The sequence below is a fragment of the Hyla sarda genome, chromosome 11 (assembly GCF_029499605.1).
Source record: "Hyla sarda isolate aHylSar1 chromosome 11, aHylSar1.hap1, whole genome shotgun sequence".
In the NCBI taxonomy this organism is placed as follows: domain Eukaryota; kingdom Metazoa; phylum Chordata; class Amphibia; order Anura; family Hylidae; genus Hyla; species Hyla sarda.
Genome location: NC_079199.1, coordinates 105,606,047 through 105,633,372, shown reverse-complemented (window position 1 = coordinate 105,633,372; position 27,326 = coordinate 105,606,047). Strand labels below are relative to the sequence as shown.

General features: G+C 44.4%; 1 protein-coding gene across 2 annotated transcripts; it reads right to left on the bottom strand.

The window, feature by feature from the left end:
- Positions 1 to 207: 207 nt before the first annotated feature.
- Positions 208 to 23,582, bottom strand: CRTC2 (CREB regulated transcription coactivator 2). 2 transcript variants are annotated; one of them, XM_056546379.1, is made up of 14 exons: positions 23,219 to 23,582; positions 17,079 to 17,174; positions 12,049 to 12,165; positions 8,226 to 8,287; positions 7,263 to 7,331; positions 6,931 to 7,034; positions 6,655 to 6,734; positions 6,521 to 6,570; positions 6,207 to 6,445; positions 3,119 to 3,534; positions 2,520 to 3,041; positions 2,371 to 2,445; positions 1,515 to 1,680; positions 208 to 1,432 (listed from the first exon to the last, which is right to left on the bottom strand). In XM_056546379.1, the coding sequence occupies exons 1-14, from the start codon at positions 23,456 to 23,458 to the stop codon at positions 1,224 to 1,226; spliced, it is 2,445 nt and encodes an 814-aa protein (XP_056402354.1). In that variant the 5' UTR covers positions 23,459 to 23,582; the 3' UTR covers positions 208 to 1,223. The 2 variants fall into 2 exon arrangements, with proteins under 2 accessions (XP_056402354.1, XP_056402353.1); XM_056546378.1 differs by having other exon boundaries at positions 211 to 1,432; positions 17,079 to 17,180; positions 23,219 to 23,581.
- Positions 23,583 to 27,326: the final 3,744 nt, after the last annotated feature.

Here is a 27,326-nt window from a genome sequence, read left to right as displayed (position 1 = left end):
CGGGATGTGAGGCCGCGATACCTGGATAGAAGCTGCGCTGTGCGGGATGTGAGGCCGCGATACCTGGATAGAAGCTGCGCTGTGCGGGATGTGAGGCCGTGTTACCTGGATAGAAGCTGCGCTGTGCGGGATGTGACACCGCGATACCTGGATAGAAGCTGCGCTGTGCGGGATGTGAGGCCATGTTACCTGGATAGAAGCTGCGCTGTGCGGGATGTGAGGCCGTGTTACCTGGATAGAAGCTGCGCTGTGCGGGATGTGAGGCCGCGATACCTGGATAGAAGCTGCGCTGTGCGGGATGTGAGGCCGTGTTACCTGGATAGCAGCTGAACTTATGATGGGAGAAATGGCCCCACGTAGGATGGAGCTGACGGATTGAAGGCACATTGTTACTAAGAGTTTATGAGGATGCGTGACATGTAAGTCATGGACAGCACAACGCTATCGGGACTACAACATGGCCAATAAGCCCCACTCATAAGTCAGCGCTAAACACAGGGCAACAGCCATACTTGTGTGACCCTCCACCGAAGTCATAGGAAGAAGAACACATTTATAAAAGATTTTAAAAAATCCAGAGATACCTGCGACAGAGAATGCAAAAGGGGCTCATCCTACACAGGGACCACTGCCTGAAGTATAAGAGACCTCCTTCATATGGGTGAGGTGAGAGACCTAGTCATGGCTGTATGGGGTCACATGACCTCAGCGGCGGCAGGGTCACCTCCGTAGAGATGGTGGTTCTACCTATGATGATCTACTGAGGAGAAGAGAGAAAATCCTCCGCTCCTTTTAAGTGCTAACAAAGTGAATCGGGTTAAAGTTCTTTCGTTTTGTCGCAGGTCATAGACATTTCTCATTTTAGCAATGGATAATAAAATATATTAGTTACAGACTCGGGCAATAAAATATATTCTTCTCTAAAAAACCCAAAAACATCCTCCCACTGCAGGGGCAGACATAATAAAATAGATTGTTCTGACAAATGTGAATTTACAATATGTTACACTGAGCGTTCACCGTCACCCATCGGGTGCTGCAGGACCGGACACAGGTCTGGGGGGGGGGGCTGATGTCCCCCATCACGTGAGCACAGCTCCGGACAGTCGGCTTCCCCGCGGACAGAAGGGTCCTGAGCTGACTGACGTTCCTCACTCGTCTCTCTTCCCTCCGTCCTCCATGTTGGACAGCTGACCACCGCACTCGGACAAACAGTAAACTCTTCACTGCAGACGGTCAGAGCGGAAAGAATCCTCCACTAAGGAGTCTGTCAGGGGGGCGTAGGGGTCGCTGAGCATATTAAGTCCGTCCAGAGTGAGGGGCTCAATGTTAAGATCTTCCTCAAGGCCCAGAGATTGATCCATCTCGAAGCCGGGGACGGCAGACAATGCGCTGGTGATCTCTTTGGAGAAGCCGGGAGGGGAGTCCACAGCTAAGGAAGAGGCGGGAGAAGAGTGTTATGGGGGGGGGGGGGTATAAGAAGGACGGACACCGCCGGGAGGGCGCACACCCACCTGTCAGGATGATGTTGGGGATTGGGTCGTGACGGCTGCAGTTGCTGTTGTTCATTTTCTTCAAGGACTGAGAGGAGCCGGAGTTCTGCATCGGGGGAAACTCTCCATGAAAGCAGCTGCTGCCCAGGCCCAGGCGGCCGCCCTCCACCATGTTACACTGCTCAAACTAAGCACAGACATCAGAACCCTTAAAGGGGTATTCCAGGAAAAAAACTTTTTTATATCAACTGGCTCCAGAAAGTTAAAAAGATTTGCATATTACCTCTATTAAAAAAAAAATCTTAATCCTTTCATTAATTATCAGCTGCTGAAGTTGAGTTGTTGTTTTCTGTCTGGCAACAGTGCTCTCTGCTGACATCTCTGCTTGTCTCGGGAACTGCACCGAGTAGAAGAGGTTTGCTATGGGGATTTGCTTCTAAACTGGGCGGTTCCCGAGACACGTTTCAGAGAGAGCACTTAGAAAAGAACAACTCAAATTCAGCAGCTCATGAGTACTGAAAGGATTAAGATTTTTTTAATAGAAGTAGTTCTCTGGAGCCAGTTGATATATGAAAAAAAAAAGTTTTTCCCTGAAAAACCCCTTTAAGTCAGTGTTTCCCAACCAGGGTGCCTCCAGCTGTTGCAAAACTACAACTCCCAGCATGCCCGGACAGCCGTTGGCTGTCCGGGCGTGCTGGGAGTTGTAGTTTTACAACAGCTGGAGGCACCCTGGTTGGGAAACATTGCCTTAAGTAGTGTTCAAAACCACAACTCCCATCATGCATTGACAGCCGAAGGGTTAACCTATGGCAATGCAACTGTTGCCCCCTCCCGTTACTGCACCCTTTAGTGGTAGGAGATGAAGCTGGCGCCATACCTGCTGTGACAGAGTGCTGGCCTGCTGAGCCGACAGCTGTAAATCACAGTCATCGAAGAGACTGCTGAGCAGAGACTGCGGACAGAACAGAGGAGACAGTCAGTGAGAGCACACTGGGTCATGGGGGACACAGACCCCTGATTACTTACATTATTCAGAGAGTAGTCTCCCAGAGGCGGCTGGTAGAACGATCCTCCGGAGTTCTGCTGGAACGGGTACGGCTGCATGCCTGATGCAACCCCATGATTGTTCTTGTGGGAGGATTGTGGCAAAGGCTTCTGGGAAACCTCCCCCATTACAGATGGGCCATGTTGGTTCATGGTCTGGGGGGCTTGTTGTGATGACGGCTGATGGTTCTGCATGCTCGGCTGGGCATTCTGGGACTGGCGTAAAGACTGTTGGGACTGGTGCAGAGGCTGCTGGGAGTCATGGATTGGCTGTTGGGAATGAAGCTGTTGGGAATTATGCATTGTCTGCTGGGATTGATGCAGAGGCTGCTGGGAGTCATGGACCGACTGCTGGGAATGGTGCACCGACTGCTGGGAATTATGTGCCGGTTGATGAGGATGGTGCAGAGGCTGCTGGGACTGGTGCAATAAATTGGGGTGGTTATAGTGGTAAGGCGGCAGTCTCTGTTCCGCTGGCATTTTACTGGTGTCCAGAGGGACCCCCTAGAATAGACAAGAAGAATACATGAGAGCGGCTCTGGTGGATCCAGAGGAAGGAGACTGATCTCCCCAGACTTTACCTGGGTAATGGACGTCAGCGTGGGCGACATGGTGGGCGAGAACTGCTTCTGGTGCGGCCTCCTGGAGTCACCAGCCATCGGCAATGTAAGCGGGCTGAGCGGGACCCTGCGCCGAGGGGAGGTGTTCAGTGAGGCGGAGGCCAGAGGAGGGAAGGAGGACGAGGAGGATGAAGACGGGGAGGACGGGGTACTGTAGGCAGAGGGCAGGCTGTGGCTGCTGGCCGAGGGGGACAGGGAATGATTGCTGAGAGAAGACGGCAGAGACTGACTGCTGAGGGACGACTGCAGGGACGGGTTACTATAAGACGTCTGCAGGGAGGCGCTACTGAGCGACGTCTGGAGGTTCGGGTTACTCAGCGATGACTGCAGCGACTGACGACTGAGAGAATTCTGTACAGCGGCCGAGGATGGGAAACCTGGAACCAGAGAGAGAAAGAAACAAGGGCTGATCATGAGGCGAGGTCTGGAGTGTGAGGGGGGATGGGATGTAATGTATATGAGGACAGGGCAGTATATAAGGGCTGGGATGTATATAATTACAGGGCAGTATATAAGGGCTGGGATGTATATGATTACAGGGCAGTATATAGGGGATGTAATGTATATGATGACAGGACAGTATATAGGGGATGTAATGTATATGATGACAGGACAGCATATAGGGGCTGGGATGTATCTGATGACAGGACAGTATATAGGGGCTGGGATGTATAGGAGGACAGGACAGTATATAGGGGCTGTAATGTATATGATGACAGGACAGTATATAGGGGATGTAATGTATATGAGGACAGGACAGTATATAGGGGCTGAGATGTATATGATGACAGGACAGTATATAAGGACTGGGATGTATATGATGACAGGGCAGTATATAGGGGCTGGGATGTATATGATGACAGGACAGTATATAAGGACTGGGATGTATATGATGACAGGGCAGTATATAGGGGCTGGGATGTATAGGAGGACAGGACAGTATATAGGGGCTGTAATGTATATGATGACAGGACAGTATATAAGGGCTGGGATGTATACGAGGACAGGACAGTATATAGGGGCTGAGATGTATATGATGACAGGACAGTATATAAGGACTGGGATGTATATGATGACAGGGCAGTATATAGGGGCTGTAATGTATATGATGACAGGACAGTATATAGGGGATGTAATGTATATGATGACAGGACAGTATATAGGGGCTGGGATGTATCTGATGACAGGACAGTATATAGGGGATGTAATGTATATGAGGACAGGACAGTATATAGGGGCTGGGATGTATGAGGACAGGACAGTATATAGGGGATGTAATGTATATGATGAAAGGACAGTATATAAGGACTGGGATGTATATGATGACAGGGCAGTATATAGGGGCTGGGATGTATATGATGACAGGACAGTATATAGGGGCTGGGATGTATATGATGACAGGGCAGTATATAGGGGATGTAATGTATATGATGACAGGACAGCATATAGGGGCTGGGATGTATCTGATGACAGGACAGTATATAGGGGCTGGGATGTATATGATGACAGGACAGTATATAGGGGCTGGGATGTATCTGATGACAGGACAGTATATAGGGGATGTAATGTATATGAGGACAGGACAGTATATAGGGGCTGGGATGTATGAGGACAGGACAGTATATAGGGGATGTAATGTATATGATGAAAGGACAGTATATAAGGACTGGGATGTATATAATTACAGGACAGTATATAGGGGCTGGGATGTATCTGATGACAGGACAGTATATAGGGGATGTAATGTATATGAGGACAGGACAGTATATAGGGGCTGGGATGTACGAGGACAGGACAGTATATAGGGGATGTAATGTATATGATGAAAGGACAGTATATAGGGGATGTAATGTATATGATGAAAGGACAGTATATAAGGACTGGGATGTATATGATGACAGGGCAGTATATAGGGGCTGGGATGTATATGATGACAGGACAGTATATAGGGGCTGGGATGTATATGATGACAGGGCAGTATATAGGGGCTGTAATGTATATGATGACAGGACAGTATATAAGGGCTGGGATGTATGAGGACAGGACAGTATATAGGGGGATGTAATGTATATGAGGACAGGACAGTATATAGGGGCTTGGATGTATATGATGACAGGACAGTATATAGGGGCTGAGATGTATATGAGGACAGGACAGTATATAAGGGCTGGGATGTATATGATGACAGGACAGTATATAGGGGATGTAATGTATATGATGACAGGACAGTATATAGGGGCTGGGATGTATATGATGACAGGACAGTATATAGGGGATGTAATGTATATGATGACAGGACAGTATATAGGGGCTGTGATGTATATGAGGACAGGACAGTATATAGGGGCTGGGATGTATATGAGGACAGGACAGTATATAGGGGCTGGGATGTATATGAGGACAGGACAGTATATAGGGGCTGGGATGTATATGATGACAGGACAGTATATAGGGGATGTAATGTATATAAGGACAGGACAGTATATAGGGGGATGTAATGTATATAATTACAGGACAGTATATAGGGGATGTAATGTATATGACAGGACAGTATACATACGGGGATGTGATGTATATGATGACAGGACAGTATATAGGGAGATGTAATGTATATAATTACAGGACAGTATATAGGGGCTGGGATGTATATGAGGACAGGACAGTATATAGGGGATGTAATGTATATAATTACAGGACAGTATATAGGGGCTGGGATGTATATGAGGACAGGACAGTATATAGGGGATGTAATGTATATGATGAAAGGACAGTATATAATGGCTGGGATGTATATGAGGACAGGACAGTATATAGGGGATGTAATGTATATGATGAAAGGACAGTATATATACAGGGATGTAATGTATATGATGACAGGACAGTATATAGAGGATGTAATGTATATAAGGACAGGACAGTATATAGGGGATGTAATGTATATGACAGGACAGTATATATACGGGGATGTGATGTATATGATGACAATATACTGTATACAGTATATGGGGGCGTGATGTATTTGGACATAAGAGCAGGGTGTTCTCTGTACCTGAATCAAATCCGGGGGGTAACCCCATTCTACTGATGCCCAGATGGGTCATGGTGCTGGTCAGGTTCCCGGTGCTGCTCCCACCACTCAAGCTGCTGAATCCTGACTCATCTGGGTCCAGGGGGGTGGGCAAAGGGGATGGGAAGTGGAGGTTGGTCAGGTCCGGTAGTGACCCCCCAGTATTAAGAACTGAGGCGACTGGGGGGACGCTGGCAGGCTGGTCTACTGATGGGTAAATGCTGAAAAGTGAAGACAGAGGGTGAGGAGGATGTCTTGGCCCCCATTAGGGTCAGCCCCGCTCCTGTGATACTCACTTAATCCCGGGGACCTCGCAGGACTTGGGCCGACCAGAGGCAGAGGGCATCTGTGGAGAGGGCACAGGAGGAACATTTACAACCAATCATTTACAATCATGGCGCCAGCTGCCAGTCATACACATGTCACTCACTTTTTTGGCGTCACATGGGGTCAGTAGGTGCGTGCCATCCGTCTGAGATTCCTCTATTGCTGGAACGCTGAACGGGAAGGCTGCAAGAGACGACGGACAGCGTGAGGCACCAACGTGACTGCCGCCTATACATGCTCTGCTTTGATTGGTTACATGTTACCCTAGCTCCTCCCATTTGAATGTAAATAAATCCAATGAAGTCCACTGACCTTAAATACTCTGTACTGCTGTTACAGCAGTACCCGATATAAATAGGTGGGGTGCCGTGACACTTACCACTCCTCCGGTTGGGGGTGGGGACCCCCTGTGATGGTCCTGGGTACGGCTCCTGGGAGGCAGGGTTCATCACGCTGGTGTGCAGGGCAGAATCCGAGTTGGTTCTGATGGGGGAGGGGAGGAATAACGCACAATTCTGTCAGGACGGGCACATGACTGGTACAAGGAGGCAGAAGACAGGGGCCAAGCTGGAAGCGGCATCTCACTGCAGGGGTCATAGGAACATGGACACATTCACACAGCGCAGCCACAAAGCACAGAGGCACCCAGTAAGTAGCGGGGTATCCCAGCACAGGGGGAGGGGAGCGGGGCAGAGCCACAAGATGCTTCACCTGTTCAATGCGCTTGGCAGCCTAAACAGCTGTCCTGTGTCCGAGGGGTAGTTACCCCAGGGTAAGTTCCTTGATAATGGAAAAAAATGGTTATTAAAGTGCCCCTAGTGGTCACACAGAGAACACAAGGACACGGCACCCACACAGCAAAGAGCACCGGGACCTCATACATCTACAGAAGGAGAATGCTCAGACTCCATAGACAACCATGATGTAACAGCAGAATAGTGAGTGCAGCTCTGGAGGATATGACATGTAACAGCAGAATAGTGAGTGCAGCTCTAGAGGATAAGACATGATGTAACAGCAGAATAGTGAGTGCAGCTCTGGAGGATATGACATGTAACAGCAGAATAGTGAGTGCAGCCCTGGAGGATAAGACATGATGTAAATGCAGAATAGTGAGTGCAGCTCTGGAGGATATGACATGATGTAAATGCAGAATAGTGAGTGCAGCTCTGGAGGATAGGACATGTAACAGCAGAATAGTGAGTGCAGCTCTGGAGGATATGACATGTAACAGCAGAATAGTGAGTGCAGCCCTGGAGGATAAGACAGGATGTAACAGCAGAATAGTGAGTGCAGCTCTGGAGGATATGACATGTAACAGCAGAATAGTGAGTGCAGCTCTGGAGGATATGACATGTAACAGCAGAATAGCGAGTGCAGCTCTGGAGGATATGACATGTAACAGCAGAATAGTGAGTGCAGCTCTGGAGGTGAGTAGATATGAAATAAGTTGGGGGTGTGCAGTAATTAAAGATTATACACTATCCCACAGATACAAGGGAAGGGAATAATCACACAGACAACATGGCCGCCCCAGGTCTGGATGGAGTTGTTCCCCTCTGGGGCTGCTCTAGGATGTTCACACAGGTCACACAACATTAAGCAAGAAGAATCGCGTCCACACAGCACCTGAAGGGTTAACGCCGCAGTGATCACGCTCAGCCGCCATATTACCTTCTCCAAGATGACTCCTGGTGCGGGGAGAGGTAGGAGGCGCCATACGGAGAGCTGTCCATGTGACATAGCTAAGGAAAGTCAGGAATGATGCGGTGTCTGGGACACGGCTGTGTGTGGATACGAGCTATTGTTCTCTGGGATCAGCCACCTGACACACTGGGAATGGCCTTATAAGATAGGACATATGTGATGAGGACATTCCCTACAAACAAATCTAAATAGGCAAATCACCAGGTCCAGATGGCATTCACCCCCCGTGAATAGACAGACCCCTAATTAATATTCAGGGACTCTATCGTATCAGGGACTGTTCCCCAGGACTGGCGCCTGGCAGCTGTGGTGCCAATATTTAAGAAGGGGACAAAAGATGACCCCGGGAATTATAGACCTGTTAGTTTAACCTCCATTGTATATAAATTGTTTGAGGGTTTTCTAAGAGATGCTATTTTAGAATATCTTGATAAAAATGAATGTATGACCCCATATCACATGGCTTTATGAGGGATCGGTCCTGTCACCTGATCAGCTTTTATGAGGAGGTGAGCTCCAGACCAGGGGCAATCACTGGATGTCGGATATCTGGATTTTTCCAAAGCATTTGATACGGTGCCAGATAAAAGGTTGGTGCATAAAATGAGAAGGATTGAGCTGGGGGAGAAGTGGGTAAGTAACTGGTTCAGTGATAGGAAACAGAGGGTGGTTATTAATGGTACTTATTCTGATTGGGTGACTGTTACTAGTGGGGACCACTGGGGTCAAACTTGGGTTCTGTCCTATTTAATTAATAATGACCTTGTAGAGGGGTTGAATTGTAAAGTAGCAATCTTTGCAGATGATACTAAACTCTGTAAAGTGGTAAACACAATAGAGAACTGTGCACTGTGTATAGTAGATAACACAACAGAGGACAGTGCATTGTTACAAATGGATCTGGATAGGTTGTAGGTTTGGGCTGGGAAGAGGCAGCTGAGGTTCAACACTGATAAATGTAAGGTAATGCACATGGGGAAGAAAAATCCGGGCTGGGATTATGTATTAAATGGGAGCACATTTGGGATGACTGACATGGAAAAGGACTTGGGGGTCTTAGTTAACAGTAGATTTAGCTGTAGTGACCAGTGTCGGGCAGCTGCTGCCAAGGCAAATAAAATCATGGGGGGCATCAATAGGGGCATAGGAACAAGGAAATAATTCTACCGCTGTACAAATCACTAGTCAGACCACACATAGAATACTGTGTACAGTACTGATCAGACCACACATAGAATACTGTGTACAGTACTGGTCAGACCACACATAGAATACTGTGTACAGTACTGGTCAGACCACACATGGAATACTGTGTACAGTACTGGTCAGACCACACATGGAATACTGTGTACAGTACTGGTCAGACCACACATGGAATACTGTGTACAGTACTGGTCAGACCACACATAGAATACTGCGTACAGTACTGGTCAGACCACACATAGAATACTGCGTACAGTACTGGTCAGACCACACATAGAATACTGTGTACAGTACTGGTCAGACCACACATAGAATACTGTGTACAGTACTGGTCAGACCACACATGGAATACTGTGTACAGTACTGGTCAGACCACACATGGAATACTGTGTACAGTACTGGTCAGACCACACATGGAATACTGTGTACAGTACTGGTCAGACCACACATAGAATACTGCGTACAGTACTGGTCAGACCACACATAGAATACTGCGTACAGTACTGGTCAGACCACACATAGAATACTGTGTACAGTACTGGTCAGACCACACATAGAATACTGTGTACAGTACTGGTCAGACCACACATAGAATACTGTGTACAGTACTAGTCAGACCACACATAGAATACTGTGTACAGTACCGGTCAGACCACACATAGAATACTGCGTACAGTACTGGTCAGACCACACATGGAATACTGTGTACAGTACTGGTCAGACCACACATGGAATACTGTGTACAGTACTGGTCAGACCACACATGGAATACTGTGTACAGTACTGGTCAGACCACACATGGAATACTGTGTACAGTACTGGTCAGACCGCACATGGAATACTGTGTACAGTACTGGTCAGACCACACATAGAATACTGTGTACAGTACTGGTCAGACCGCACATGGAATACTGTGTACAGTACTGGGCACCAGTGTACAAGAAAGATATAGTGGAGCTGGAGAGGGTTCAAATACGTGTAACCAGAGTAATACGGGGAATGGGAGGACTACAGTACCCAGAAAGATTATCAGAATTAGGGTTATTTAGTTTAGAAAAAAGAAGGATTAGGGGCGACCTAATAACTATGTATAAATATATCAGGGGCCGTACAGAGATCTCTCCATGATCTATTTATACCCAGGACTGTATATATAACAAGGAGGAGACCTAATAATATATATAATATATCAGGACAGTACAGAGATCTCTCCATGATCTATTTATACCCAGGACTGTATATATAACAAGGAGGTGACCTAATAATATATATAATATATCAGGACAGTACAGAGATCTCTCCATGATCTATTTATACCCAGGACTGTATATATAACAAGGGGGTGACCTAATAATAATATTATATATATATATATATATATAATATATCAGGACAGTACAGAGATCTCTCCATGATCTATTTATACCCAGGACTGTATATATAACAAGGAGGTGACCTAATAATATATATAATATATCAGGACAGTACAGAGATCTCTCCATGATCTATTTATACCCAGGACTGTATATATAACAAGGAGGTTACCTAATAATATATATATATCAGGACAGTACAGAGATCTCTCCATGATCTATTTATACCCAGGACTGTATATATAACAAGGAGGAGACCTAATAATATATATAATATATCAGGGACCGTACAGAGATCTCTCCATGATCTATTTATACCCAGGACTGTATATATAACAAGGAGGAGACCTAATAATATATATAATATATCAGGACAGTACAGAGATCTCTCCATGATCTATTTATACCCAGGACTGTATATATAACAAGGAGGTGACCTAATAATATATATAATATATCAGGACAGTACAGAGATCTCTCCATGATCTATTTATACCCAGGACTGTATATATAACAAGGAGGTGACCTAATAATATATATATAATATATCAGGACAGTACAGAGATCTCTCCATGATCTATTTATACCCAGGACTGTATATATAACAAGGAGGTGACCTAATAATATATATAATATATCAGGACAGTACAGAGATCTCTCCATGATATATTTATACCCAGGACTGTATATATAACAAGGAGGTGACCTAATAATATATATAATATATCAGGACAGTACAGAGATCTCTCCATGATCTATTTATACCCAGGACTGTATATATAACAAGGAGGCATCCTCTACGTCTAGAGGAAAGCATTTCTGGAGAATAAGAACATCGCTGGTTATGTATATTAGATTTATAGGGACAGAAGGTTGATCCAGGGATTTGTTCTGATGCCATATTTGGAGTCGGGAAGGAATTTTTACCTCTACTATGAGGGTTTTTTGCCTCCTCTGGATCAGTAGGGACTCATTAGGGTTATAGGTTTAAATTGAAGGACTCTGGTCTTTTTTCAACCTTATGAACTATGTTACAAAATAGGAGCTGAACTGCAGTACCACACACGGCCCCTGGACAGATGTGGCGCTGTATCTGAGGAAAAAAGCAGACCCTCTTACTAGTCCTAGAAAACCACTTTAAGGGTCGTGTCTACGCTATTTATATCCTATATATCTCCACCGTACACCCCATGTAAGAGCATGTATAAGGATATCTGTCGCATGTAGCGGCGCAGAGGGGACATCATTCTGCGGGGGTCCCGATGCTGAACCCTTTCCACTAAGCCATGATGTCTGGTGCTCCGTGAGTCCAAAGGTGACTGGGGGGGACCCTGCCGGATAAAGGGGGTCAAGATCAGAATCAAACATCACATCAGGCAGAAACAGAGGTGTAAAGAGAAAGATAAGAGATTGTAAAGTAGGGAAAATCTAGATAAAGAGAGGAGAGGGGGGTAAAGTAGGGAAAATCTAGATAAAGAGATGAGAGGGGGGTAAAGTAGGGAAAATCTAGATAAAGATGAGAGGGGGGTAAAGTAGGGAAAATCTAGATAAAGAGATGAGAGGGGGTAAAGTAGGGAAAATCTAGATAAAGAGAGGAGAGGGGGGTAAAGTAGGGAAAATCTAGATAAAGAGATGAGAGGGGGTAAAGTAGGGAAAATCTAGATAAAGATGAGAGGGGGGTAAAGTAGGGAAAATCTAGATAAAGATGAGAGGGGGGTAAAGTAGGGAAAATCTAGATAAAGATGAGAGGGGGGTAAAGTAGGGAAAATCTAGATAAAGATGAGAGGGGGGTAAAGTAGGGAAAATCTAGATAAAGAGAGGAGAGGGGGGTAAAGTAGGGAAAATCTAGATAAAGAGATGAGAGGGGGATAAAGTAGGGAAAATCTAGATAAAGAGATGAGAGGGGGTAAAGTAGGGAAAATCTAGATAAAGAGATGAGAGGGGGGTAAAGTAGGGAAAATCTAGATAAAGATGAGAGGGGGGTAAAGTAGGGAAAATCTAGATAAAGATGAGAGGGGGGTAAAGTAGGGAAAATCTAGATAAAGAGATGAGAGGGGGGTAAAGTAGGGAAAATCTAGATAAAGATGAGAGGGGGGTAAAGTAGGGAAAATCTAGATAAAGATGAGAGGGGGGTAAAGTAGGGGAAATCTAGATAAAGAGAGGAGAGGGGGGTAAAGTAGGGAAAATCTAGATAAAGAGATGAGAGGGGGGTAAAGTAGGGAAAATCTAGATAAAGAGATGAGAGGGGAGTAAAGTAGGGAAAATCTAGATAAAGAGATGAGAGGGGAGTAAAGTAGGGAAAATCTAGATAAAGAGAGGAGAGGGGAGTAAAGTAGGGAAAATCTAGATAAAGAGAGGAGAGGGGAGTAAAGTAGGGAAAATCTAGATAAAGAGAGGAGAGAGGGGTAAAGTAGGGAAAATCTAGATAAAGATGAGAGGGGGGGTAAAGTAGGGAAAATCTAGATAAAGAGATGAGAGGGGGGTAAAGTAGGGAAAATCTAGATAAAGAGATAAGGGGGGGTAAAGTAGGGAAAATCTAGATAAAGAGATGAGAGGGGAGTAAAGTAGGGAAAATCTAGATAAAGAGATAAGGGGGGGTAAAGTAGGGAAAATCTAGATAAAGAGATGAGAGGGGGGTAAAGTAGGGAAAATCTAGATAAAGAGATGAGAGGGGGTAAAGTAGGGAAAATCTAGATAAAGAGATGAGAGGGGGATAAAGTAGGGAAAATCTAGATAAAGAGATGAGAGGGGGTAAAGTAGGGAAAATCTAGATAAAGAGATGAGAGGGGGGTAAAGTAGGGAAAATCTAGATAAAGAGATGAGAGGGGGGTAAAGTAGGGAAAATCTAGATAAAGAGATGAGAGGGGGGTAAAGTAGGGAAAATCTAGATAAAGAGATGAGAGGGGGTAAAGTAGGGAAAATCTAGATAAAGAGATGAGAGGGGGGTAAAGTAGGGAAAATCTAGATAAAGAGATAAGGGGGGGTAAAGTAGGGAAAATCTAGATAAAGAGATGAGGGGGGTAAAGTAGGGAAAATCTAGATAAAGAGATGAGATGGGGGGTAAAGTAGGGAAAATCTAGATAAAGAGATAAGGGGGGGTAAAGTAGGGAAAATCTAGATAAAGAGATGAGAGGGGGTAAAGTAGGGAAAATCTAGATAAAGAGAGGAGAGGGGGGTAAAGTAGGGAAAATCTAGATAAAGAGAGGAGAGGGGGGGTAAAGTAGGGAAAATCTAGATAAAGAGAGGAGAGGGGGGTAAAGTAGGGAAAATCTAGATAAAGAGAGGAGAGGGGGGTAAAGTAGGGAAAATCTAGATAAAGAGATGAGAGGGGGGTAAAGTAGGGAAAATCTAGATAAAGAGATGAGAGGGGGTAAAGTAGGGACAATCTAGATAAAGAGATGAGAGGGGGGTAAAGTAGGGACAATCTAGATAAAGAGATGAGAGGGGGGTAAAGTAGGGAAAATCTAGATAAAGAGATGAGAGGGGGCAAAGTAGGGAAAATCTAGATAAAGAGATGAGAGGGGGTAAAGTAGGGAAAATCTAGATAAAGAGAGGAGAGGGGGGTAAAGTAGGGAAAATCTAGATAAAGAGAGGAGAGGGGGTAAAGTAGGGAAAATCTAGATAAAGAGATGAGGGGGGGTAAAGTAGGGAAAATCTAGATAAAGAGATGAGGGGGGGTAAAGTAGGGAAAATCTAGATAAAGAGATGAGATGGGGGTAAAGTAGAGAAAATCTAGATAAAGAGATGAGAGGGGGGGTAAAGTAGGGACAATCTAGATAAAGAGATGAGAGGGGGGTAAAGTAGGGACAATCTAGATAAAGAGATGAGAGGGGGGTAAAGTAGGGAAAATCTAGATAAAGAGAGGAGAGGGGGGTAAAGTAGGGAAAATCTAGATAAAGAGAGGAGAGGGGGGTAAAGTAGGGAAAATCTAGATAAAGAGATGAGAGGGGGGTAAAGTAGGGACAATCTAGATAAAGAGAGGAGAGGGGGGTAAAGTAGGGACAATCTAGATAAAGAGAGGAGAGGGGGGTAAAGTAGGGACAATCTAGATAAAGAGATGAGAGGGGGGTAAAGTAGGGAAAATCTAGATAAAGAGAGGAGAGGGGGGTAAAGTAGGGACAATCTAGATAAAGAGATGAGAGGGGGGTAAAGTAGGGAAAATCTTGATAAAGAGAGGAGAGGGGGGTAAAGTAGGGAAAATCTAGATAAAGAGAGGAGAGGGGGGTAAAGTAGGGAAAATCTAGATAAAGAGAGGAGAGGGGGGTAAAGTAGGGAAAATCTAGATAAAGAGAGGAGAGGGGGGTAAAGTAGGGAAAATCTAGATAAAGAGATGAGAGGGGGGTAAAGTAGGGAAAATCTAGATAAAGAGAGGAGAGGGGGGTAAAGTAGGGACAATCTAGATAAAGAGAGGAGAGGGGGGGTAAAGTAGGGAAAATCTAGATAAAGAGAGGAGAGGGGGGTAAAGTAGGGAAAATCTAGATAAAGAGATGAGGGGGGGTAAAGTAGGGAAAATCTAGATAAAGAGAGGAGAGGGGGTAAAGTAGGGAAAATCTAGATAAAGAGAGGAGAGGGGGGTAAAGTAGGGAAAATCTAGATAAAGAGATGAGAGGGGGGTAAAGTAGGGACAATCTAGATAAAGAGAGGAGAGGGGGGTAAAGTAGGGACAATCTAGATAAAGAGAGGAGAGGGGGGTAAAGTAGGGAAAATCTTGATAAAGAGAGGAGAGGGGGGTAAAGTAGGGAAAATCTAGATAAAGAGATGAGAGGGGGATAAAGTAGGGAAAATCTAGATAAAGAGAGGAGAGAGGGGGGTAAAGTAGGGAAAATCTAGATAAAGAGAGGAGAGAGGGGTAAAGTAGGGAAAATCTAGATAAAGAGAGGAGAGGGGGGGTAAAGTAGGGAAAATCTAGATAAAGAGATGAGAGGGGGTAAAGTAGGGAAAATCTAGATAAAGAGATGAGAGGGGGGTAAAGTAGGGAAAATCTAGATAAAGAGATGAGGGGGGGGGTAAAGTAGGGAAAATCTAGATAAAGAGAGGAGAGAGGGGGGTAAAGTAGGGAAAATCTAGATAAAGAGAGGAGAGAGGGGTAAAGTAGGGAAAATCTAGATAAAGAGAGGAGAGGGGGGGTAAAGTAGGGAAAATCTAGATAAAGAGAGGAGAGGGGGGGGTAAAGTAGGGAAAATCTAGATAAAGAGATGAGGGGGGGGTAAAGTAGGGACAATCTAGATAAAGAGATGAGAGGGGGGTAAAGTAGGGAAAATCTAGATAAAGAGATGAGGGGGGGTAAAGTAGGGACAATCTAGATAAAGAGATGAGAGGGGGGTAAAGTAGGGAAAATCTAGATAAAGAGATGAGGGGGGGTAAAGTAGGGACAATCTAGATAAAGAGATGAGAGGGGGGTAAAGTAGGGAAAATCTAGATAAAGAGATGAGGGGGGGTAAAGTAGGGAAAATCTAGATAAAGAGATGAGAGGGGGGTAAAGTAGGGAAAATCTAGATAAAGAGATGAGGGGGGGTAAAGTAGGGAAAATCTAGATAAAGAGAGGAGAGGGGGGTAAAGTAGGGAAAATCTAGATAAAGAGAGGAGAGGGGGGTAAAGTAGGGACAATCTAGATAAAGAGATGAGAGGGGGGTAAAGTAGGCAAAATCTTGATAAAGAGAGGAGAGGGGGGTAAAGTAGGGAAAATCTAGATAAAGAGATGAGAGGGGGGTAAAGTAGGGAAAATCTAGATAAAGAGAGGAGAGGGGGGTAAAGTAGGGAAAATCTAGATAAAGAGATGAGAGGGGGGTAAAGTAGGGAAAATCTAGATAAAGAGAGGAGAGGGGGGTAAAGTAGGGACAATCTAGATAAAGAGATGAGAGGGGGGTAAAGTAGGCAAAATCTAGATAAAGAGAGGAGAGGGGGGTAAAGTAGGGAAAATCTAGATAAAGAGAGGAGAGGGGGGGTAAAGTAGGGAAAATCTAGATAAAGAGAGGAGAGGGGGGTAAAGTAGGGAAAATCTAGATAAAGAGATGAGGGGGGTAAAGTAGGGACAATCTAGATAAAGAGATGAGGGGGGGTAAAGTAGGGAAAATCTAGATAAAGAGAGGAGAGGGGGGTAAAGTAGGGAAATCTAGATAAAGAGAGGAGAGGGGGGTAAAGTAGGGAAATCTAGATAAAGAGATGAGGGGGGGGGTAAAGTATAGAGGAGGAAGGTAAAGGGAGAGATTAGAGAGGGTGAGGAGAGATGGAGGAGGAGGTTTACCTGGAACTCTGTGGATCCGCTGCTGATCTGATTGACATTGGGCAGTGAGCCGCCATAGTAGGAGCCCCGCATGTGAGCCATCCTCAGCTTCTGCACCTGCAGCTGCCAAACACAGAGTCAGATCAGCCAAACCCACCGCACCCCCATGTCTATACTATAAGGACACATTGATTAGTGATATGTATGACATCAGTCACACCAATAATCTATGACACACGCGATATCAGTGATCTATGACATGTATGAAACACATGATATCAGGGATCTATGACATATGACACACGTGATATCAGTGATCTATGACATCAGTAATATCAGTGATCTATGACATGTATGACACATGATATCAGTGATCTATGACATGTATGACACACGTGATATCAGTGATCTATGACATGTATGACACACGTGATATCAGTGATCTATGACATGTATGACACATGATATCAGTGATCTATGACATGTATGACACACGTGATATCAGTGATCTATGACATGTATGACACACGTGATATCAGTGATCTATGACATGTATGACGCACGTGATATCAGGGATCTATGACATGTATGATATGATATCAGTGATCTATGACATCAGTAATATCAGTGATCTATGACATGTATGACACACGTGATATCAGTGATCTATGACATGTATGACACACGTGATATCAGTGATCTATGACATGTATGAATCACGTGATATCAGTGATCTATGACATGTATGAATCACGTGATATCAGTGATCTATGACATGTATGACATGATATCAGTGATCTATGACATGTATGACATGATATCAGTGATCTATGACATGTATGACATGATATCAGTGATCTATGACATGTATGACACACGTGATATCAGTGATCTATGACATGTATGACATATCAGTGATCTATGACATGTATGACACACATGATATCAGTGATCTATGACATGTATGACATGATATCAGTGATCTATGACATGTATGACACACGTGATATCAGTGATCTATGACATGTATGACACACGTGATATCAGTGATCTATGACATGTATGACATGATATCAGTGATCTATGACATGTATGACACACGTGATATCAGTGATCTATGACATGTATGACACACGTGATATCAGTGATCTATGACATGTATGACACACGTGATATCAGTGATCTATGACATGTATGACACACGTGATATCAGTGATCTATGACATGTATGACATGATATCAGTGATCTATGACATGTATGACATGATATCAGTGATCTATGACATGTATGACATGATATCAGTGATCTATGACATGTATGACATGATATCAGTGATCTATGACATGTATGACATGATATCAGTGATCTATGACATGTATGACATGATATCAGTGATCTATGACATGTATGACATGATATCAGTGATCTATGACATGTATGACATGATATCAGTGATCTATGACATGTATGACATGATATCAGTGATCTATGACATGTATGACATGATATCAGTGATCTATGACATGTATGACACACGTGATATCAGTGATCTATGACATGTATGACACACGTGATATCAGTGATCTATGACATGTATGACACACGTGATATCAGTGATCTATGACATGTATGACACACGTGATATCAGTGATCTATGACATGTATGACACATATCAGTGATCTATGACACACGTGATATCAGGGATCTATGACATGTATGACACACGTGATATCAGTGATCTATGACATGTATGACACACGTGATATCAGTGATCTATGACATGTATGACACATATCAGTGATCTATGACACACGTAATATCAGGGATCTATGATATGTATGACCCACGATATCAGGGATCTATTACATGTATGACCCACGTGATATCAGTGATCTATGACATGTATGACCCACATGATATCAGTGATCTATGACATGTATGAAACATGTGATATCACTGATCTATGACATGTATGACACACGTGATATCAGTGATCTATGACATGTATGACACACGTGATATCAAGGATCTATGACATCAGTAATATCAGTGAACTATGACATGTATGACACGTGATATCAGTGATCTATGACATATGACACACGTGATATCAGGGATCTATGACATGTATGACACACGTGATATCAGTGATCTATGACATGTATGACACACGTGATATCAGGGATCTATGACACCAGTAATATCAGTGATCTACGACATGTATGACACACGTGATATCAGTGATCTACGACATGTATGACACACGTGATATCAGTGATCTATGACATGTATGACACACGTGATATCAGTGATCTATGACATGTATGACACACGTGATATCAGTGATCTATGACATGTATGACACACGTGATATCAGTGATCTATGACATGTATGACACACGTGATATCAGTGATCTATGACATGTATGACACACGTGATATCAGTGATCTATGACATGTATGACACACGTGATATCAGTGATCTATGACATGTATGACACACGTGATATCAGTGATCTATGACATGTATGACACACGTGATATCAGTGATCTATGACATGTATGACACACGTGATATCAGTGATCTATGACATGTATGACACACGTGATATCAGTGATCTATGACATGTATGACACACGTGATATCAGTGATCTATGACATGTATGACACACGTGATATCAGTGATCTATGACATGTATGACACACGTGATATCAGTGATCTATGACATGTATGACACACGTGATATCAGTGATCTATGACATGTATGACACACGTGATATCAGTGATCTATGACATGTATGACACACGTGATATCAGTGATCTATGACATGTATGACACACGTGATATCAGTGATCTATGACATGTATGACACACGTGATATCAGTGATCTATGACATGTATGACACACGTGATATCAGTGATCTATGACATGTATGACACACGTGATATCAGTGATCTATGACATGTATGACACACGTGATATCAGTGATCTATGACATGTATGACACACGTGATATCAGTGATCTATGACATGTATGACACACGTGATATCAGTGATCTATGACATGTATGACACACGTGATATCAGTGATCTATGACATGTATGACACACGTGATATCAGTGATCTATGACATGTATGACACACGTGATATCAGTGATCTATGACATGTATGACACACGTGATATCAGTGATCTATGACATGTATGACACACGTGATATCAGTGATCTATGACATGTATGACACACGTGATATCAGGGATCTATGACATGTATGACACACGTGATATCAGTGATCTATGACATGTATGACACACGTGATATCAGTGATCTATGACATGTATGACACACGTGATATCAGTGATCTATGACATGTATGACACACGTGATATCAGTGATCTATGACATGTATGACACACGTGATATCAGTGATCTATGACATGTATGACACACGTGATATCAGTGATCTATGACATGTATGACACACGTGATATCAGTGATCTATGACATGTATGACACACGTGATATCAGTGATCTATGACATGTATGACACACGTGATATCAGTGATCTATGACATGTATGACACACGTGATATCAGTGATCTATGACATGTATGACACACGTGATATCAGGGATCTATGACATGTATGACACACGTGATATCAGGGATCTATGACATGTATGACACACGTGATATCAGGGATCTATGACATCAGTAATATCAGTGATCTATGACATGTATGACACACGTGATATCAGGGATATATGACATGTATGACACATGATATCAGGGATCTATGACATGTATGACACATGATATCAGGGATCTATGACATATGACACACATGATATCAGTGATCTATGACATCAGTAATATCAGTGATCTATGACATGTATGACACACGTGATATCAGTGATCTATGACATGTATGACACACGTGATATCAGTGATCTATGACATGTATGACACACGTGATATCAGTGATCTATGACATGTATGACACATATCAGTGATCTATGACACACGTGATATCAGTGATCTATGACATGTATGACACACGTGATATCAGTGATCTATGACATGTATGACGCACGTGATATCAGGGATCTATGACATGTATGATATGATATCAGTGATCTATGACATCAGTAATATCAGTGATCTATGACATGTATGACACACGTGATATCAGTGATCTATGACATGTATGACACACGTGATATCAGTGATCTATGACATGTATGAATCACGTGATATCAGTGATCTATGACATGTATGACATGATATCAGTGATCTATGACATGTATGACATGATATCAGTGATCTATGACATGTATGACACACGTGATATCAGTGATCTATGACATGTATGACACACGTGATATCAGTGATCTATGACATGTATGACACACGTGATATCAGTGATCTATGACATGTATGACACACGTGATATCAGTGATCTATGACATGTATGACACACGTGATATCAGTGATCTATGACATGTATGACACACGTGATATCAGTGATCTATGACATGTATGACACACGTGATATCAGTGATCTATGACATGTATGACACACGTGATATCAGTGATCTATGACATGTATGACACACGATATGAGGGATCTATGACATGTATGACACACGTGATATCAGTGATCTATGACATGTATGACACACGAGATATCAGTGATCTATGACATGTATGACACACGTGATATCAGTGATCTATGACATGTATGACACACGTGATATCAGTGATCTATGACATGTATGACATGATATCAGTGATCTATGACATGTATGACACACGTGATATCAGTGATCTATGACATGTATGACACACGTGATATCAGTGATCTATGACATGTATGACACACGTGATATCAGTGATCTATGACATGTATGACACACGTGATATCAGTGATCTATGACATGTATGACACACGTGATATCAGTGATCTATGACATGTATGACACACGTGATATCAGTGATCTATGACATGTATGACATATCAGTGATCTATGACATGTATGACACACGTGATATCAGTGATCTATGACATGTATGACACACGTGATATCAGTGATCTATGACATGTATGACACACGATATCAGTGATCTATGACATGTATGACACACGTGATATCAGGGATCTATGACATGTATGACACACGTGATATCAGTGATCTATGACATGTATGACACACGTGATATCAGTGATCTATGACATGTATGACACACGTGATATCAGTGATCTATGACATGTATGACACACGTGATATCAGTGATCTATGACATGTATGACATATCAGTGATCTATGACATGTATGACACACGTGATATCAGTGATCTATGACATGTATGACACACGTGATATCAGTGATCTATGACATGTATGACACACGATATCAGTGATCTATGACATGTATGACACACGTGATATCAGGGATCTATGACATGTATGACACACGTGATATCAGTGATCTATGACATGTATGACATCAGTAATATCAGGGATCTATGACATGTATGACACACGTGATATTAGTGATCTATGACATGTATGACACACGTGATATCAGTGATCTATGACATGTATGACACACGTGATATCAGTGATCTATGACATGTATGACACACGTGATATCAGTGATCTATGACATGTATGACATCAGTAATATCAGGGATCTATGACATGTATGACACACGTGATATTAGTGATCTATGACATGTATGACACACGTGATATCAGTGATCTATGACATGTATGACACACGTGATATTAGTGATCTATGACATGTATGACACACGTGATATCAGTGATCTTTGACATGTATGACACACGTGATATTAGTGATCTATGACATGTATGACACACGTGATATTAGTGATCTATGACATGTATGACACACGTGATATCAGTGATCTATGACATGTATGACACACGTGATATCAGTGATCTATGACATGTATGACACACGTGATATCAGTGATCTATGACATGTATGACACACGTGATATCAGTGATCTATGACATGTATGACACATGATATCAGTGATCTATGACAGGTCAGATACATGTGACAGATGGGATCTGACAGGTTTGCAGAATAACAGAGTCAGATATCGCGATATGTCGCAGGCAGTACCCGGGTGGAGCCGATATCCATCATGACCTCCTCGAAGGCTGCCGTCTCTTCCGCCTGTCTCTGGCGCTGCAGGGCGATCTTCTCGCTGAACTTGCGCGGGTTGGAGGCCGAGCCCGGCCCGCTGGCCCCCGGAGCCGCCATTTTTTCCAGCCCTTCCGTAGCCGCCGATGGGATTCGAGGGGGAGAGGACCCAAGGAGCAGGGCACGCCGGGAAACGTAGTCCTGCTCCGCCCTAACCATGAGCTGCAGGCGGCAGAAAGAGCGGAAGCGGACTACAAGTCCCACTCACCACTGCGAGGCGTGGGCGGCGCGGGACGCAATGCCTACTGGGAAAGGAGGTTCACGACGGCACCATTAAAACCCGCCAAATCTGCACTAGAACTACATATCCCGACATGCTCTGCGCGACCCACCCGAAGTAACCCTTAACAGTCTAAGGGGGGAGATTTATCAAAACCTGTGTAGAGGACAATTGGTGCAGTTGCCCATGACAACCAATCACATATTTTTTTTTATATTTTTTTTTTATGCCTGCGAAAAATGAAATACGCAATCTGATTGGTTTCTAGGGCAACTGCACCACTCTTCTCTACACTGTGTACGCCGACATCTCCCATTCATCTGATAGGGGGCGCTATAAACATAATAAAACATAAAAGGGCGGGCATTATATACACTAGACCAGTGATGGCGAACCGTAATAAACGCCAACTTTTTTCCCCTCAAAGTGCCAGAACAGCAATTAAATCAGAATACACATTAGGTTGGCAGTATAGTTCCCTCACATTAGGTTGGCAGTATAGTTCCCCCCACATTAGGTTGGCAGTATAGTTCCCTCACATTAGGTTGGCAGTATAGTTCCCCCACATTAGGTTGGCAGTATAGTTCCCCCCCACATTAGGTTGGCAGTATAGTTCCCCCCCACATTAGGTTGGCAGTATAGTTCCCTCACATTAGGTTGGCAGTATAGTTCCCCCCACATTAGGTTGGCAGTATAGTTCCCTCACATTAGGTTGGCAGTATAGTTCCCCCACATTAGGTTGGCAGTATAGTTCCCCCCCACATTAGGTTGGCAGTATAGTTCCCCCCCACATTAGGTTGGCAGTATAGTTCCCTCACATTAGGCTGGCAGTATAGTTCCCCCACATTAGGGTTGGCAGTATAGTTCCCTCACATTAGGTTGGCAGTATAGTTCCCTCACATTAGGTTGGCAGTATAGTTCCCCCACATTAGGGTTGGCAGTATAGTTCCCTCACATTAGGTTGGCAGTATAGTTCCCCCACATTAGGTTGGCAGTATAGTTCCCCCACATTAGGTTGGCAGTATAGTTCCCCCACATTAGGTTGGCAGTATAGTTCCCTCCACATTAGGTTGGCAGTATAGTTCCCCCACATTAGGTTGGCAGTATAGTTCCCCCACATTAGGTTGGCAGTATAGTTCCCTCACATTAGGTTGGCAGTATAGTTCCCTCCACATTAGGTATGCAGTATAGTTCCCTCCACATTAGGTTGGCAGTATAGTTCCCTCACATTAGGTTGGCAGTATAGTTCCCCCACATTAGGTTGGCAGTATAGTTCCCCCACATTAGGTTGGCAGTATAGTTCCCCCCACATTAGGTTGGCAGTATAGTTCCCTCACATTAGGTTGGCAGTATAGTTCCCCCCACATTAGGTTGGCAGTATAGTTCCCCCACATTAGGTTGGCAGTATAGTTCCCCCACATTAGGTTGGCAGTATAGTTCCCTCCACATTAGGTTGGCAGTATAGTCCCTCCCACATTAAGTTGGCAGTATAGTTCCCTCCACATTAGGTTGGCAGTATAGTTCCCCCACATTAGGTAGGCAGTATAGTTCCCCCCCACATTAGGTTGGCAGTATAGTTTCCCCCACATTAGGTTGGCAGTATAGTTCTCTCCACATTAGGTAGGCAGTATAGTTCCCTCCACATTAGGTAGGCAGTATAGTTCCCTCCACATTAGGTTGGCAGTATAGTTCCCTCCACATTAGGTAGGCAGTATAGTTCCCTCCACATTAGGTAGGCAGTATAGTTCCCTGACATTAGGTAGGCAGTATAGTTCCCTGACATTAGGTTGGCAGTATAGTTCCCCCACATTAGGTTGGCAGTATAGGTCCCCCCACTATTAGGTAGTCAGTATAGTTCCCCCCACATTAGGTAGGCAGTATAGTTCCCCCCACATTAGGTAGGCAGTATAGTTCCCCCCACATTAGGTAGGCAGTATAGTACCCCCCACATTAGGTTGGCAGTATAGTTCCCCCCCACTATTAGGTTGGCAGTATAGGTCCCCCACTATTAGGTAGGCAGTATAGTTCCCCCCACATTAGGTAGGCAGTATAGTTCCCCCCACATTAGGTATGCAGTATAGTTCCTTCCACATTAGTAGGCAGTATAGTTCCCCCACAATAGGTTGGCAGTATAATTCCCCCCACATTAGGTGCAGTATAGTTCCCCCACATTAGGTAGCCAGTATAGTTCCCCCCACATTAGGTTGACAGTATAGTTCCCCCCACATTAGGATTGGCCGTATAATTCCCCCCCCACAAGGGTGGCAGTAAAGTTCCCCCCACATTAGACGGCAGGCAATGTTCCCCCACATTAGACGGCAGGCAGTGTTCCCCCACATTAGACGGCAGGCAATGTTCCCCCACATTAGACGGCAGGCAGTGTTCCCCCACATTAGACGGCAGGCAGTGTTCCCCCACATTAGACGGCAGGCAATGTTCCCCCACATTAGACGGCAGGCAGTGTTCCCCCACATTAGACGGCAGGCAGTGTTCCCCCACAGACATACAGCCTCCAGCCATATACAGTGTATGGCTGGAGGCTGTATGTCTGTGTCGGAACACCGAAGATGACGTCCCGTTGGTCACTTACCATGCACGTGTCATCCTCGGTCCTCCCCGATGCTCCGCTCTGCATTACGGGCGCAGAATGTGACGGTGGCCTGTGGTCACATGCCCAGAGAGGGGGCTCGGCATGCCATAGGTTCGCCATCACTGCACTAGACTGTACACTGACTGACGACATTATATACACTACACCGTACACTGCCCGGGGGGGGGGACATTATATCCACTACACTGTACACTGACCGGGGGGGGGGGGGGGGGACATTATATACACTACACTGTACACTGACCGGGGGGGGGGGGGGGGGGGGGGGGGACATTATATACACTAGACTGTACACTGACCGTAGGGGGGGGGGGGGGGGACATTATATACACTACACTGTACACTGACCGGAGGGGGGGACATTATATACACTAGACTGTACACTGACCGGAGGGGGGGGGGGACATTATATACACTACACTGTACACTGACCGGAGGGGGGGACATTATATACACTAGACTGTACACTGACCGGAGGGGGGGGGGGACATTATATACACTAGACTGTACACTGACCGGAGGGGGGGGGACATTATATACACTAGACTGTACACTGACCGGAGGGGGGGGGGACATTATATACACTAGACTGTACACTGACCGGAGGGGGGGGGGGGACATTATATACACTAGACTGTATACTGACCGGGGGGGGGGGGGGGGGACATTATATACACTAGACTGTATACTGACCGGGGGGGGGGGGGACATTATATACACTAGACTGTATACTGACCGGAGGGGGGGGGGGACATTATATACACTACACTGTACACTGACCGGAGGGGGGGACATTATATACACTAGACTGTACACTGACCAGAGGGGGGGGGGGACATTATATACACTACACTGTACACTGACCAGAGGGGGGGGGGACATTATATACACTACACTGTACACTGACCGGAGGGGGGGACATTATATACACTAGACTGTACACTGACCAGAGGGGGGGGGGACATTATATACACTACACTGTACACTGACCGGAGGGGGGGACATTATATACACTAGACTGTACACTGACCGGGGGGGGACATTATATACACTTTTATATACACTACACTGTACACTGACCGGGTGACCCTAAACACTGACTGGTAACTTTGTAATGCTTTTCCAGGTAAAAACAATTCCCCCGGTGCAGCCTCCTAATACTTCCCCAGGAATAATTCATCAGGCACACTCCCAAA